At 45.7% G+C, this 14,859-nt stretch overlaps 1 protein-coding gene across 1 annotated transcript in view; it reads left to right on the top strand.

Moving 5' to 3' along the window:
* Window positions 1-12,761, top strand: part of RPN1 (ribophorin I) — a 30,590-nt gene extending 17,829 nt beyond the window's left edge. Inside the window, exons 5-10 of the mRNA XM_025920873.2 lie at window positions 530-722; window positions 5,092-5,191; window positions 6,844-6,982; window positions 7,216-7,335; window positions 10,682-10,927; window positions 12,139-12,761. Of these exons, the coding sequence (XP_025776658.1) occupies window positions 530-722; window positions 5,092-5,191; window positions 6,844-6,982; window positions 7,216-7,335; window positions 10,682-10,927; window positions 12,139-12,321 (981 nt within the window). The 3' untranslated portion in view covers window positions 12,322-12,761. The remainder of the gene's footprint in view (window positions 1-529; window positions 723-5,091; window positions 5,192-6,843; window positions 6,983-7,215; window positions 7,336-10,681; window positions 10,928-12,138) is intronic.
* The last annotated feature ends 2,098 nt before the right edge of the window (window positions 12,762-14,859 follow it).

Below are 14,859 nucleotides of genomic sequence, written 5' to 3'. Positions count from 1 at the left end.
ATTACTCATGTTGTTCAAGGGTCAGCTGTTCTTCTGTTTTATAGAAGGGCTCATTATGTGAATGGAAATGTTAGCATTATTTCTTCCTGATTACGAAAAGATACTTACGGATTTGGAAGCCACAGTAAAGAGGTGGAGAAACCCTCCATAACCCTGCCACCTAGCGATTTGATGTAATTTCTTCCATTTTTATGTTTCTCTCCCTGCAGAGTAGTTTAAAGATTATTTTTATCTTTGTATTAATCGTTTAGTATTCGTAAAGGTATTTACAATTCTCTTCATTATTTATTGTTCAGGAGAATTTGGCTATTTACCATGATTGAGAAATAGTTACAATATCTAGAAATTTTGAAGCCTTGGGTGTGGGGATGGTAGTTAGACTTCTTTTTAGGTTGTTTCCAGTTTGGGGACTGTTTTAATTAAATATTGCTACAAGGAGGCTCTTGGTGTAGAAAATCTTTTTTGTCATTAGGATCATCTCCTGTGAGTAAGTTTCTGGAGGCTTTCAGGCATGTCCCTTCTCTTGCAGACCATCCTCCCTGCTGCTGCCCAGGATGTTTACTACCGGGATGAGATTGGCAACGTTTCCACCAGCCACCTCCTTATTTTGGACGACTCTGTAGAGATGGAAATCCGGCCTCGCTTCCCTCTGTTTGGCGGGTGGAAGACTCATTACATTGTTGGCTACAACCTCCCAAGCTATGAGTACCTCTATAATTTGGGTCAGTCTTTAGTACTTAGTGCTTAGGGGAGAGACTATCATTATCTTCCATTTCCTGCATTTTTGTTCCTACTGGTGTTCATTTGTTTTGAGAATTACCAGTCGTTTTTGATGGGAAGAGAGAATTATCATTTTTTGGAAGGCTGGGATAGCAGAAACAACTTTTCATGGGTGGAGATAAATTACTGTTGTAAAAGTAATGCCTGCATATAATAGTTCACACAGCCTAGTCAAAATCCTCTTCTAACCCCCGGTTCCATCATAAGACAGAGCTGCGTAAGTTTTTTTTAATTTGAGGTATTTAAAAAATTAAGGAAAACTCAGAATAATAAGCACTTTTATGCGAGCACCCAGAACTAATCATTATAATGATTTGGCCATATTTTCTTCAAGTCTTTCTTTTTAAAACTTTTTAAACACAAAATTGAATGTAGAAAACCATACAAAACAGATGTATAGCTCAGTAAATGACTAGAACACCTTGTAAACACCACTCAGGTCAAGAAGTTGAACTTTGCCAGCCAGCCAGAAGGCTCTCCATGTACCTCTTCCTTCCCCACAACCATAGTTACCATCCTGACTCTTGGTAACCACTTTCTTGACTTTCTTCATAGCTTTATCACCCAAGTGTACTTCTCTAGATAATCTACTTTAGTCTTGCCCTTTCAAAAAATTCGATGTCTTATTAGTCTCTAATAATCCACAGTCCCTCCTCTGTGTGTGTGTGTGTGTGTGTGTGTGTTGAATACAGTTTATCTGTTGAAGAACTTGAGCCACTTGTAGTGTAGTCTCCAGTCTGGATTTTGCTGACTGCTTACTCAAAATGTTGTTCCTGTATTATTCCTATATTATTCAGTGTATTCCTGTATCTTCTGTATTTCTTGCAAATTGATAGCTGTTAACCTTCCTTGCTGTCTTAAGAAAAGACATTCTTGGTTCAACTTGTATATTTTCATTTCTTGTTTTTTTTTTTTTTTAAGTTTTATTTATTTGGGTAATCTCTACACCCAGAGTGGGGCTCAAACTCACAACTTTGAGATTAAGAGTTGCATGCTCTTCTGACTGAGCCAGTCAGGCACTCCTCAACTAGTTTATTTTCTGTCCCAGACCTGGAATCAGCTCTTTCTCTTTAAAGCTCTGGTTTCTTCTTGTGGAAAAGGGTGTTTTAAACCACAACCTGAGAACTAGGAATGTTCATTGTGCTTAGTTTGGTCAATTTCTAGGCCTTTTCGGGGCGCCTGGGTGTATCAGTCAATTAAGCATCTGACTCTTGATTTCGGCTCAGGTCATGATCTCACAGTTCATGAGTTCAAGCCCTACGTTGGGCTCCATGCTGACAGTGTGCAGCCTGCTTGGGATTCTCTCTTTCCCCCATCTCTCTGCTCCTCCCCCACTTACGTGCATGCTCGCTTGCTCTCTCTCTCAAAAATAAATAAACTTAAAAAAAATTTTTCTAGGCCTTTTCAGTTAATGGAGTTAAGTATATATTATGTCTTTGTATAAACAAAATTATGAAGTTTTATAGTTACTTAATAGTATGAGCTATAGGGATTTTTGTTCCTGTTATATCTGTACTTAGTTCCATACTGAGAATTCTTGTTCTGAAGGACAGAGAAGGTGACAGAATTAGAGCATTCCACAATTGTTTTATCCCACACCTGCTACACAACAGTCTCAGAATAAAAACGATCACACTGCCACTTCCAATATGGTTACTGAAAAGAGTTAGTTTATTTATTTATTTATTTTTGGAATATCCTCTCCCCATTCTGCCCCATTTTTTTTTTTAAGTTTTTAAATGTTTATTATTTTTGAGAGAGAAAGAGAGGGAGAAAGCAGATGGGAGAGGGGCAGAGAGAGAAGGGGACAGAGGATCCAAAGTGGGCTCTGTGCTAACTAACCGCAGCCAGCCCAATATGGGGCTCGAACTCCCAAACCATAAGGTCATGACCTGAGCCAAAGTTGGATGCTCAACTGACTGAGCCACTCTGGTGCCCCTCTACCCCATTTTTTGGTGTGCTGCATATATACTATGTATATATCATCAGAACAAATAGCTGTTACACAGCATACCTCCCCACTTTTAACTCTGGTCTTAGCTCTGCAGTAAGTGTAGTTAATGCTCACCATGTCAGTTTTTACATCGACTGATAGGTCTCTATTCATTTTGATGATATGAAGCTCATTCTCTAGTAGATTCCTTAGGAAGGGCTTGTAGGAATGAGTTCTTACATGTTAACAGGTTGTGCCTTTTGTGCATATGAGTCACTTTGATGAATATAAAATCCTTGGCTTACACATCTTTCCTGGAGTATCTTACATGTGTTACACACTTTTATTGGTATAAAGTGTTGCTGTCAAAATCTGATGATTTAATTTTTCCCCTCTGTGAGTCACTTCCCTTCTAAGTCTTAAATATTGAAAGGGATTCTTTCTTTAGAATCTAATACTTTTGGGGTGTCTGGGTGGCTCCATCAGTTAAGCGTCTTGACTTTGGCTCAGGTCATGATTTCATGGTTTGTGGGTTGAAGCCTCATGTTGGGCTCTGTGCTGATAGCTCGGAGCCTGGAGCCTACTTCAGATTCAATGTCGCCCTCTCTCTCTGCCCCACCCTGCTCACGCTTTGTCTCTCGAAAGTAAACATTAAAAAAAAAATCCTAATACTTCTACTAGAACACACCTTGGCAGTGGTTGCTCTGGGTTGCTATTCTTGGGTCTGCATTATGGTTTTTCAACTTACAGTTTTAAACCTTTTTGTAAGTTTTTTTCCTTTGGCGCTCCCGATTATTTTTATGTTGAGTCTTTGCCTGTTTTTTTTATTTAAAAAAAAATTTTTTTTTTTTAACATTTATTTATTTTTGAGACAGAGAGCATGAACGGGGGAGGGTCAGAGAGAGAGGGAGACACAGAATCTGAAACAGACTCCAGGCTCTGAGCGGTCAGCACAGAGCCCGATGTGGGGCTTGAACTCACGGACCGTGAGATTGTGACCTGAGCCGAAGTCGGCCACTTAACCGACTGAGCCACCCAGGCGCCCCAGAGTCTTTGCCTGTTTTTAATATTTGGCAATTTCTCTTGAATCGTTCCTTCATTGAAAACTTTGCTTCCTTTTACTTTTGATTTATTAGAAGACATTACCTGTTGTATTTATTCACTCCTGTTCTTTCTAGCTTAGCCTTCATTTCTAAGACAGTTTTTTTAATTTCTAAAAGTTATTTCCTAAATTTTTTTCTGAGTTGTCATTTCTGAATTTCTAGAATTCTTCTTTATATTACTTTTTCACGACTTGTGTCATTTTTAGAATACCTTTAACATTAGCCTGTTTTTAAAAAGCAGGAACAGTTTTGATTAGTTTTGTGGCATGAATTTCTGGCATGTTTTCATTTTCTGTAGGGATGTTGTCTTTTTTCGTAATTTTTAAAAACATAACTTACTCTAAGACTGAGGGACACCCTTATCCTTTTTTGTTGCTCATTTTTTCCCCTAAAGTTTTTCTTTTATTTATTTATTTATTCAGTTAAGTAATCTCTGTACCCAGTGTGGGGCTCGAACTCACAACCCCGAGATCAGGAGTGGCATGCTCTTCTGACTGAGCCAGCCCGGCGCCCCCTGTTGCTCATTTTTAATGTGAGCAATTAAGACGAAGTATCATAACTGCACATTTGATTTAATGTAGTATGAAAAATGGTGGCTTGCTTTCGGAGCCTGCCCTGGCTCGGTGTCCTGTAGCTCTGTTTTTCCTGTTAGGCTTGATTTTGTTTTCCTCCGTGTATGGTGCTGTCCTTGGAGGGGAGCTCTGATGGCTTTTCCAAGTTCTCAGGGGCTAGATGCCTCTAGACTGGCAGGTCTGTGGGCCCATTTTGCTCTCTGCTATGTGGGACCGGGGGAGGAGGACTCAGAGCTCTGACCGCTCTTCTCCAGCTGTCCTGCTTCGCTCTCGAGTGAATATGGCTTGTTTGGGGCTCTTCTCTTCTCAGGTCTGTCACTTGCCCTGTTGGTTCCTTCTTCCTCCTCTACAGACACTGGTGGCCTTACTAATAATGTGCAGGTTGTGTGACTGTTGGTGTTTTGTGACTCCTCTGTGTTTTGGGGTTTGTGGAGATCCCTAGTTTATCCAGTTTTGTTGTAAGTGTGTTCCGTGGGGTTTTGGTTTTGCCATCTTGTTGCTCTTTCTGTAGAAATCGGTGAAGACCCAAAACCATGCTGCCACCACACCTCTGTCTCCCAGAGTCTCCTCGTCCGTTAACTTCAGATGGCATCTGTTCATTCCTCTCTGGAAGATGAGAGCGTCCATACCCTCTGCATCCCTCTAGCTCCTGTGCCATTTTCTCTGTTTTTCACATCACTGCGTGTATTTGCTCTTTCTTCAGGTGACCAGTATGCACTGAAGATGAGGTTTGTGGACCATGTGTTTGATGAGCAAGTGATAGATTCTCTGACAGTGAAGATCATCTTGCCTGAGGGGGCCAAGTGAGTGGAACTGTTCCTTTCCTCGGCTTCCCATTTCTCTGGTGGTGGCCTTGTGGTACTTCAAGGGGAAACTGTGTCCTAGGGGTGTAGAATAGGTGCTCGGTACATACCTTTGACTGAGAGGCCTGTAGGGACTTTCTTTCTTTTTTTTAAAGATGTATTTATTTTTGAGAGTGCAAGTGAGGAAGAGGCGGGGGGGAGGTGGGGGGGGTACAGAAAATCCGAAGTGGGCTCTGCATTGATAGCATTGAGCCCGATGCGGGGTTCAAGCTCATGAACTGTGAGATCATGACCTGAGCTGAAGTCAGAGTTGGACGATTAAACCGACTGAGCCACCCAGGTGCCCCTGTTTACGAAACCTATTCCCCAAACAGAGTCCCTGTGTGTGACAGGTGCAGCCTCCAGAGGGGATGGGATGATCTGTAAGAGGACAAAATGCAGAGTCAGGACAGCCAGGTAGCGCTTGTGCTGTGTTACTGTAAAAAAGAAGAGCAGTGGGGGCGCCTGGGTGGCTCAGTCGGTTAAGCATGTGACTTCGGCTCGGGTCATGATCTCACATTTCGTGGGTTCACGCCCCATGTTGTGCTCTGTGCTGTCAGCTCAGAGCCTGGAGCCTGCTTCGGATTCTGTGTCTCCCTCTCTCTCTGCCCCTCCCCTGCTTGCACTCTTTCTATCTCTCTCAAAAATAAATAATAAACATTAAAAAAATTAAAAAAAAAAAAAAAAGCAATGGAGTAATGGCTCTGTTTTATCCCGGGCCCATCAGACCAGGTTCAGAAAGGGCGGTCCTGGTGGTGTATTAGGGTTCTGTGCTTAAAACGGTAGGCAGTCGTTGGCCAATTGAAGCAGAAAGGACTGCATTTGAAGGGTAAGGCATCTCTAATAAAATGGCAGCGTAAGTTGCAGATCCAGAGAGTCTCTGGGAATCCAGTTGGTGGAAACCGGGTGGATGGATCCATCCATGGATGATGGATGTTCACAGGGGACCCGCCCTTGGCATGAGTGACAAACACCTATGTGCATATTTGTGTCACTTTGCTCTGGGTTCATTTCAAAGGGGAGCATCTGCTTGGCCTCTCAGGTCATGTGTCCACTCTGATCACCAGAGAGAGTCACCTTGATTGTTCCTGCTGTGGAAGACATTCCATGGGGGATGGGGAGTTTTAGCAAAACTAGAGTGTGAGAGCCTGGAGGAGGGAGAATGGATCCAGGCAGACAAAAACAGGGCCTGTCCCACTATACCTTATAAGAAGTCCTCAGTCATGTGAAGAGAAGGTACTTCGAAGTAACTTCTCAGGGGTCTCTTCAAGTCCCGGCGAGGCTCTTGTTGGGTGGAATGAGCAGGAGGGCTGTGTGGGCTATGTGACTCCGAGGGGTTGGCCAGCACTGGCGAGGACTAGCGAGTACAAGGTGCAGGGGGATGGTTGTTGCCTTGGCAGGAAAGTGGTCTGATACTCAGGGTTTTCTGGCAGCGGGTTAGCTGTCTCGGGAGGTCTGGTGGTCCCTGGTGCCGGGAGAGGAGCAGAGTGGAGTGTGAACTTCATGACCCTGAAAGTCCTCTTGAGCCTTAGAATTCTCCAACCCTAAATAAACCTCGTACGTAGATCAGTGCAGTTTGTCTAAGGCTGTATTTCATTCCTACCTGTGTCCAGGAACATCCAAGTTGACAGTCCCTATGAAATCAGCCGCGCCCCAGATGAGCTGCACTACACCTACCTGGACACATTTGGCCGCCCTGTGATTGTTGCCTATAAGAAAAATCTGGTGGAACAGCACATTCAGGACATCGTGGTAAGTGGCTCCACAGTTCTGCCTTCTGGGCCTTCCTCCTCAGAGTGTGAGGTCCTGGGGGCCAGGGACTTGCTGTCTTTATCTTTCCTTCCTTGGGCTGTAGGAGTTTGAGCACAGTCCCCTCTGTGGGTAGGTGGGGCAGCCTGGATGATCGTTGGCCTGCTGAGGCCCCTGTGTTGTCCCCAGCGTCCATGCAGACTGTCAGAGCCCGTCTTCCTCGTTCTCTCTTCTAGGTCCACTACACGTTCAACAAGGTGCTAATGCTGCAGGAGCCGCTGCTGGTGGTGGCTGCGTTCTACATCTTGTTCTTCACCGTCATCATCTATGTCAGGCTGGACTTCTCCATCACAAAGGTACCCTTTGGCTTTCCCCCTACATTTGCTAGTCATCTTGCACCCTTGGTCATGTGTTTCGTTAGCTTTTCTGAGCACCAGTCCTTTGAACAAGTTCAAGCAGAACCCTGTCCCCCAGAAGCCTTGTCCCTGCCTGTGGCCTCTGCTAACCCTTACCATGAAAAGAGACACCTTGTTCTTACTGCGATCACAGAGCACGCTGTGTTAAATGAGGCAGGTGCTACTGACAGGTGAGTACTGTGGAAACAGGGCAGCTGGAGGTGTGTGTTTCGGTGGTGGGACTACCCTGAGGCGGTGACAGGCAGAGAAGGCGGAGAAGGGCATTCAGCTGGAAGGAACAGTTTGTGCGACAACAGGAAGGGCTTGAGTGGAACCCATGAGGGGCAGCAAAGATGTTGATCTGGCTGGTCCATAGACTGGTGAGGCTGCCCAGTGAGGCAGCTACTAACAAATCTTGTCAGATGGAAGGGCTGAGTCTAGGTTTTATTACAAAATGGCCCTGTTTTTTTAAGTTTAAAAGCTGATTTTTTTTTTATATATATATTTATTAAATTTTATTTTCATTAGGCTCCACCCAACATGGGGTTTCAAGTCACAACCCTGAGATTAAGAGTCACATGTTCCACTGACTAAGCCAGCCAGGTGCCCCTGCTTTTGTTGTTTTTAAACTTTGCTTTAAAATAATTCCACTGTTAGGGAAATTTTGCAAGTGTAGTAAAAATAACTTGTATACTCTTTACGTAGACCTAGCAATTAACGTTGGCCTGTCTCTTTATATATAATTATTTTTCCTGGGCCATTCGAGAGTAAGTTGCAGACGTTTTTATCCTTCCTCTCCTTGAGTACTTAAGTGTGCGTGTAGCTTAGGGACAAGGGTATTCTCTTAATAGAACCACAGTATGATGATCAAATTGAGGAAATGTTACATTGCCATAACACTGTTAACCAGCATGCAAGCTCTGTTCAGATTTGGCTGATGGTCCCAGTGACGGTGACATTTTTAGCAATTGTTTTTCTTCCTCCAGAATCCAGCTGAGGATCATACGTTGCATTTAGTTGTCACATTTCCTTAGACTCCTTTAACCTGGAACAGCTCCACCGCCTCTCTTTGTCTTTAATGACCATGACGTATTTGGTGTGTAGAGACCAGTTTGGTAGGACGTCCCTTAGGTGTATCGTATGTTTCTCCCTGATTAAATTCAGACCCTGCATTTTTGGTAGGAATGCACTTAAGTGCTGCTCTGTCTGCGGCGCATCACATCAGGGGTACCTGATGTCAGCTGGTCCCAGTGCTGGGGATGTTAACTCTCCTTATTGGGCTAAGTTGATGTCTGCCTGATTTCTTCATGTTAAAGTTACTGTTTTTCTCTTTGCAATTAATATATGATTTGTTTGAGGCTATGTAAATACCCTCATATACATTCACCCATTAGAGCATTTACCATTGATTCTTGTCTGAGTCTGTTATGTGGTGGTTGAAAAACTGATTCCTTTTGCGGGCACTGTGCTGTAGGGAAGGCTTTTCTTCCTGGTTGGCTAGTTGCTTGTGTTGACTTGCGCCTTACCTTATTCTATGGGCTGCTGTCCACTGGCACTACTTCCTTTGATGCTCTAATTGTTCCTGATTGGACTTTTTTTCATGTCTCATCATTTTTTTTGAGCACTTCCTTATTGTCAGGCACAACAGCATGTTCCAGGCATATCCTGCACTTTCTCCAGGCAGCCCTGGTTCCTTTTAGTGTGGAATGGTACCTGGGGACTATGATCTGTGAGCTAGGTGTGATCATTGCTTTTGGAGTATCACTGGGTCTGGGCCTTTCAGCAGACAGAGCCAGGGGAGAAACGTATTTAAAATAGCAGTTAACACCGATGTTCACTCCATTCTGAAGCCACAGGGTTCTTGCCGTACTCCCTCATTCCACCATGTTTCCTTCTCTCCTGGATCCCAACATTAATATATTTATTCATTTGTTGAATTGTGTAAACACACAAAATAGTTTCAGAATTGCTGCAGTCCTGCTGCCACAAACACCAGATCTACCAAGTAGAGTCCCAGGATTCGTTAGTAGTTCTTTTTGTCTTTAGACTGAGAACGTCTTATCAAAGTACTGTGTTCCCAAGGTAATTGGCTTAGTTTTCCTGTGTCAACTCATTTGAAATATAACTAAGTTCATTTATTTGTTTGAATTTTGCTGTAGTTTCCCTCTCTGTCACTGTTAAGTATTTAATTTTGGTTATGAATTTGTAAAACCCTGCCTTGTGGATAACCAATTTTATCAGTCTCTGGGTATCCTCCCTGATTTATCTGGCAAAAATAAGCAGATGTTTTAATTCTCATTTCTTCCTTCTTGCACAAAGCATAGCACTAGTACATATTTTCTGTACCTCTTTTTTTCACTAAACACATTCTGAGAATTACCCATACCAGTTCATAGAGCGCTTCCTCCTTTTTTAAAAAAAATTTTTTATTTTTTGTATAGCTGCAGAGTACTTCGTTGAGTGAATGGGTCAGTTTATTCGATCAGTTTCTTATGTATACATTTCCCTGTCTTAAAGCTTTGATAATTCATTGAGAAAAAAATAATCGTGGGCCAGATGAACCATTTGTAGACCAGATTCAGCCTTTGAGCTACCAAGTTAGGACTTTTTTTTTTTTTTTTCAACGTTTATTTATTTTTGGGACAGAGAGAGACAGAGCATGAACGGGGGAGGGGCAGAGAGAGAGGGAGACACAGAATCGGAAACAGGCTCCAGGCTCTGAGCCATCAGCCCAGAGCCTGACGCGGGGCTCGAACTCACGGACCGCGAGATCGTGACCTGGCTGAAGTCGGACGCTTAACCGACTGCGCCACCCAGGCGCCCCCCAAGTTAGGACTTTTGAAGTAGACTCATGGTGAGAGAGAATGCTGGAAAGTATGTAGGGCCGCATCTAAAGGGTCATGAATAGCAGGATAAAGAGCTTGGGCTTTATTCTTTGGGCCCTGGGAAACTCTTGGAGGTTTTAAGGAGAGAGACATAATAAATGTCCTGAAAGCCTTCCCTGACTTGCATTGAGATTTCTCTTTCTTCACTTGGGACCACACCTGTCCCTTTCATGGTGTATTCTGGCATTAGTATCTTTTTTCACATCCCTCTGTATGCCCTGCCGGACTTTGAAGTGAATGTCTCCTTCGTTCTCATGTCCCCAGTCCTGCCCTTTGCGGAACTGGAGTGGATTTAATGTCAGCAAAGGTTTGATTCAGATGGCTTTTCTCGTTTGCACAGCTGGTGGTGGGTGCTTTTCGGAAGGTTAAGGTTGGGGCAGACTCAGGCCTGGATGTTGTCATGCACAATGTCTCCCCCACAGGATCCGGCCGCAGAGGCCAGGATGAAGGTGGCTTGCATCACAGAGCAAGTCTTGACCCTGGTCAACAAGAGAATAGGTCTCTACCGTCACTTTGATGAGACCATCAATAGGTACAAGCAGTCCCGGGACGTGTCCACCCTCAACAGCGGCAAGAAGAGCCTGGAGACAGAGCACAAGGCCCTGACCAGTGAGATTGCATTGCTGCAGTCCAGGCTGAAGACAGAGGGCTCTGACCTGTGCGACAAAGTAAGTGTCTGCCATGCCGGAGTCACTTGGCTCTCTGCCCGCCTGGTCACACTTCCAGGGATTGTCCCCCACCTGCTAGAGCACTGTGGGGCTGCTCTGTGTAGAGCACACACCAGGCAGCTCCCGCTCACCGCTGGCTGGTCCTGTGGTGCCAACCCTCACAGTGGAACAAGAAGTTTGGGGGTGTCGGTTGTGGGCCGGGATCGGAAAGCTCTTCTAGCCTCCACGTCACTGTCTGTCCACATGGCCTGCATGGAGAGCGGCTGCTTCCTCTGCTGGAGACCAGCCTGGGCAAGGCTCCAGGCTGCTCGCGTGTGCTGAGAAGAACCTAGACTTAGAATCACGCATTCGAATTCGGGCTCTGATTCAGGCTTTGTAAACCTGGGCAAGTTACCTAATTTCTGTGCCTCCGTTCTTCATGTCTTAGTACTTACCTCTCAGTGTTGTGAGTGTGAAATGAGTTAGTGCACGTCAAGTGCTGAGAACCGTGCCTGGGACAAGCTTTGTGAGTGAGTTCTTGTTGGCTGTAAATGAAGACAAGTCTCCCTCCTTGCCAGAGGTGCCCCTCCTAGTCTCCCACAATCCCCCTCTCCACATGCCGCTCCCCAGCACACCATCTCCTTGCTGTGTTCTTCATGGCTCCTCCCTCTTTCTGAAGCTTTTCTTTATGTGCTCAAGGAGTACCTGGCAGCTTCGCAAAGGCGAGATGCCCAGTCTATCTTTGCTGCTCTTTTTCCAGAGCCTCGAAGTGTGCCTGGGACTGTGGCTCACTAAATAACTGTCGTGTTGAATGATTGTGACCGTGAGATCCTCAGTCCCACACCCAGCTGGTGACAGCGGGGGAGACGTTCAGTCTCTCTGCCATATCGCTGCCATTGGTCTTGTCTGACTGAATCCCTGGACCTGATTTGGCCAGCCAGAGGGAAGAGGAGGAGTGTACCTTGAGTACCTGCTGTGTCCCTGGCACCGTGCCAGGGGGTGACCCATCTGTTCCCACTTGATCCTCACAACTCTCCTCTACAGCTGACGTTCAGGGTCGGATCTTGAAGGAGTAGAGAGTGGAGCTGGCATTTGAAGCCAGGCCTGTCTCCTTCCATAGCCAGCCCATCTGCCCTGGGCCTCCAGGGTCTGTAGGCATGGGAGGTGGTGGCCCTGCTGAGGGAGGGTGGGAGGACCCTTCTCAAGCTCTGCCTTGCTCTTGCCTCGGCCAGGTAAGCGAGATGCAGAAGCTGGATGCACAGGTCAAGGAGCTCGTGTTGAAGTCTGCGGTGGAAGCTGAGCGGCTGGTGGCCGGCAAGCTCAAGAAAGACACATACATTGAGAATGAGAAGCTCATCTCTGGAAAGCGGCAGGAGCTGGTCACCAAGATCGACCACATCCTAGATGCTCTGTAGCCCCATCGTCATCAGGGTGGGCCTGGGGCGCTGCACTTTCAGATGACAGGTTGGGGGCGAAGAGGGGGAGGTGATCATCAAGACCACTGAATGCTGGCATCTGTGTTTTACAAAAGGCCTTCAAGGAAGTGAAGCCAGGCCCTGCTGCAGGCAATACAAGAAACTTAGTTTTTGTCCTTAAAGGGTTCCTTTTTTCAAAAACAAAACGAAACAAAAACACTTTAAATCCCATTAAAAACAAAATATTTTTGTGTTTTGAACAAAGAAATTTTCAGTAGTGATTGATTTTGTTTTGTTCTGAAGCCTAGGGTATTGTTTCAGCCCAAAGCCCCTTGTTTTTTGCTCTAATTCCTGATGTTTGGGTATTTTGTAAGTGTATGTTTGTTTTTTTTAAAAGCGTGTGTGGCTAAATGAAAATAAAGCAGGGACTGTGAACATTTTGTTTGTTCTGGTGACAGTTTCGTAACTTATTTCTTAACTCTGAGGATAGTCCTTTATCAAGTGCTTTTTATTCATTGAAAAATAGTGGATTTGCTTCTTAGACCAAGTTTGCATGGCAAGTGTTGGCTGCATTTTACATGTTAGAACACTTAAGGCCACAGAGGTAAAGTGGACTATGTAATCATCGAACAGAGTGGTGGAGTGAATGCTCTTTTAAACTTCTTTTTTTAAATCTATTTTGCATCACATGCTATATTAGGCACTAAGGACACAATGATGGACGAGGTAGAGGTGGTTCTTATGGAGGACAGATGATCAAATACAAATTCATAATCACAAACTGTGACAAAACCCCATGAAGAAAAGGGACAGGGTTCTCTGAGTAGTTACAGGAGAGTACCCAGTGCAATCTGGGTCGAGAGGGGAATTGGGCAATTTCCCTAAGGCAGTGACTTTGGAGTTGGGCTTTGTAGGAGTTACATAGATGGCAGGGGGCATAGCATGTGCAAAGGCCTTGGGACAGGCTAGGGCTTGAGGACCTGAAAGGAATCTGAAAGCGTAGGGCATAGGCTGCAGAGGTGGGAGAGCCCAGATGAGATCAGGCTTTGTAGGTCTGGCGAGGCTTTTGGTTTTACGCTAAAACCAAGGGAAGACCAACCACTGTATGAGACATGCTTAGATTTGCATTTTGGCCGAGAACAAACTGCTGAAGCCCATAAATGGGTGTGGGAGAGAACCTTGGGCAAGGGTGGCCATGTGCCCACATGGGTGTAGCTGAGAGATCTAGGTGGGGTAATGGACAGTGTGAGATGAATGCCATGCTTTCTCTCCTCTCCTTTCTGCCTGAGGTTTTTTTTTTGTTTGTTTTTAACGTTTATTTATTTTTGAAACAATGCGAGAGACAGAGTGCAGGCGGCAGAGGGGCAGAGAGAGGGAGACACAGAATCTGAAGCGGGCTCCAGGCTCCGAGCTGTCAGTACGGAGCCCGACGTGGGGCTCGAACCCACGAACCACGAGATCGTGACCTAAGCCGAAGTCGGACATTTAACCGACTGAGCCACTCGGGCGCCCCTCTGCCTGAGGTTTATGCCTTGTCTTCATTTAGGTAGTTCCTGCTCAGCTTTCAGGTAGTAGCTTCAGGGAGGCCTTTCATGACCTCCCACACCCAGTCAGCCCCTCTTGTTCTACTCTGTCTGCACACCATATCACAGTTGGGATGTGCATAATTACTGGACTAGCTCTGATGGGGCGAGGGTTTTGCCTGATAAGGGCCTCTTCTATTATCAGCCAGACACACAGATCAGCATGTGACATAGCGTGTGACATACTGGCAGGGTGGGTTGAGGGATGGTTGTGCCATTCATTTAACAGGGGGGGGGGTCTATAAAGACCAGTTTCGAGGAGGATGATGATGAGGTCTGTTTCAGAGACGGTGAGGCGGGCGTGCCTGAGACTTCCAAATGGAAATGTCTGGGCAGTTGGATATTTAGGCCTGGAGTTCCAAGGGGCCTGGTGTGGAAATGATAAATGTGGGGGTCGTTCAACATGCAGCTGGCTGTGGGAATAGTGAGGTAAGAGGTTGTGGTGGGTGAGGGTGTCTAGGAAGGGTGTCAAGAAGAAGAGACCCAGAAGTCAACATAGGGCTCCAAAGCACAGTGGCCACTTGGAGCCCCCCATCTGTGCACAGCTTGTGAACTGGCCTGTGAAATAAGAGAGCAGGAACGTATGAGGTTATGGAAACTAAGGGAAGGGGTGACTTTACGAGGAGCAGGAGCAAGCACTGCTGAGTGGTCATGTGACAGGAAGGCTGGGAAAGGTCAGCCTGTGCTGGGAGCAGGTCGCCGACATCGGCCTTCAGGGACTTGAGCGCTGTGTGGGTGGAGCGGCGGGAATGGGAATGGGACCCAGGCGAGGCTGAGGCTTCCTTCGGATGTTGTCAGAGGCTGTGAGAGGGAACGGGGAGGGAGACTCAAGTGTGTTCAGTGCCAGTGGGAAGGGTCCGGTGGAAAATGAGAGGCTGAATATAGAGGTGAGAAGACGTGGGCAGTGTGAGAGGTTTTTCCGGCAGTGGGAAGATAAGGAGTCCAAAGGACAGTG

Source organism: Puma concolor, chromosome A2 (assembly GCF_028749965.1).
Source record: "Puma concolor isolate L17-30 chromosome A2, mPumCon1.1.hap2, whole genome shotgun sequence".
NCBI classification, from domain to species: Eukaryota; Metazoa; Chordata; class Mammalia; order Carnivora; family Felidae; genus Puma; species Puma concolor.
This window is presented reverse-complemented; position numbering and strand designations above follow the sequence as displayed.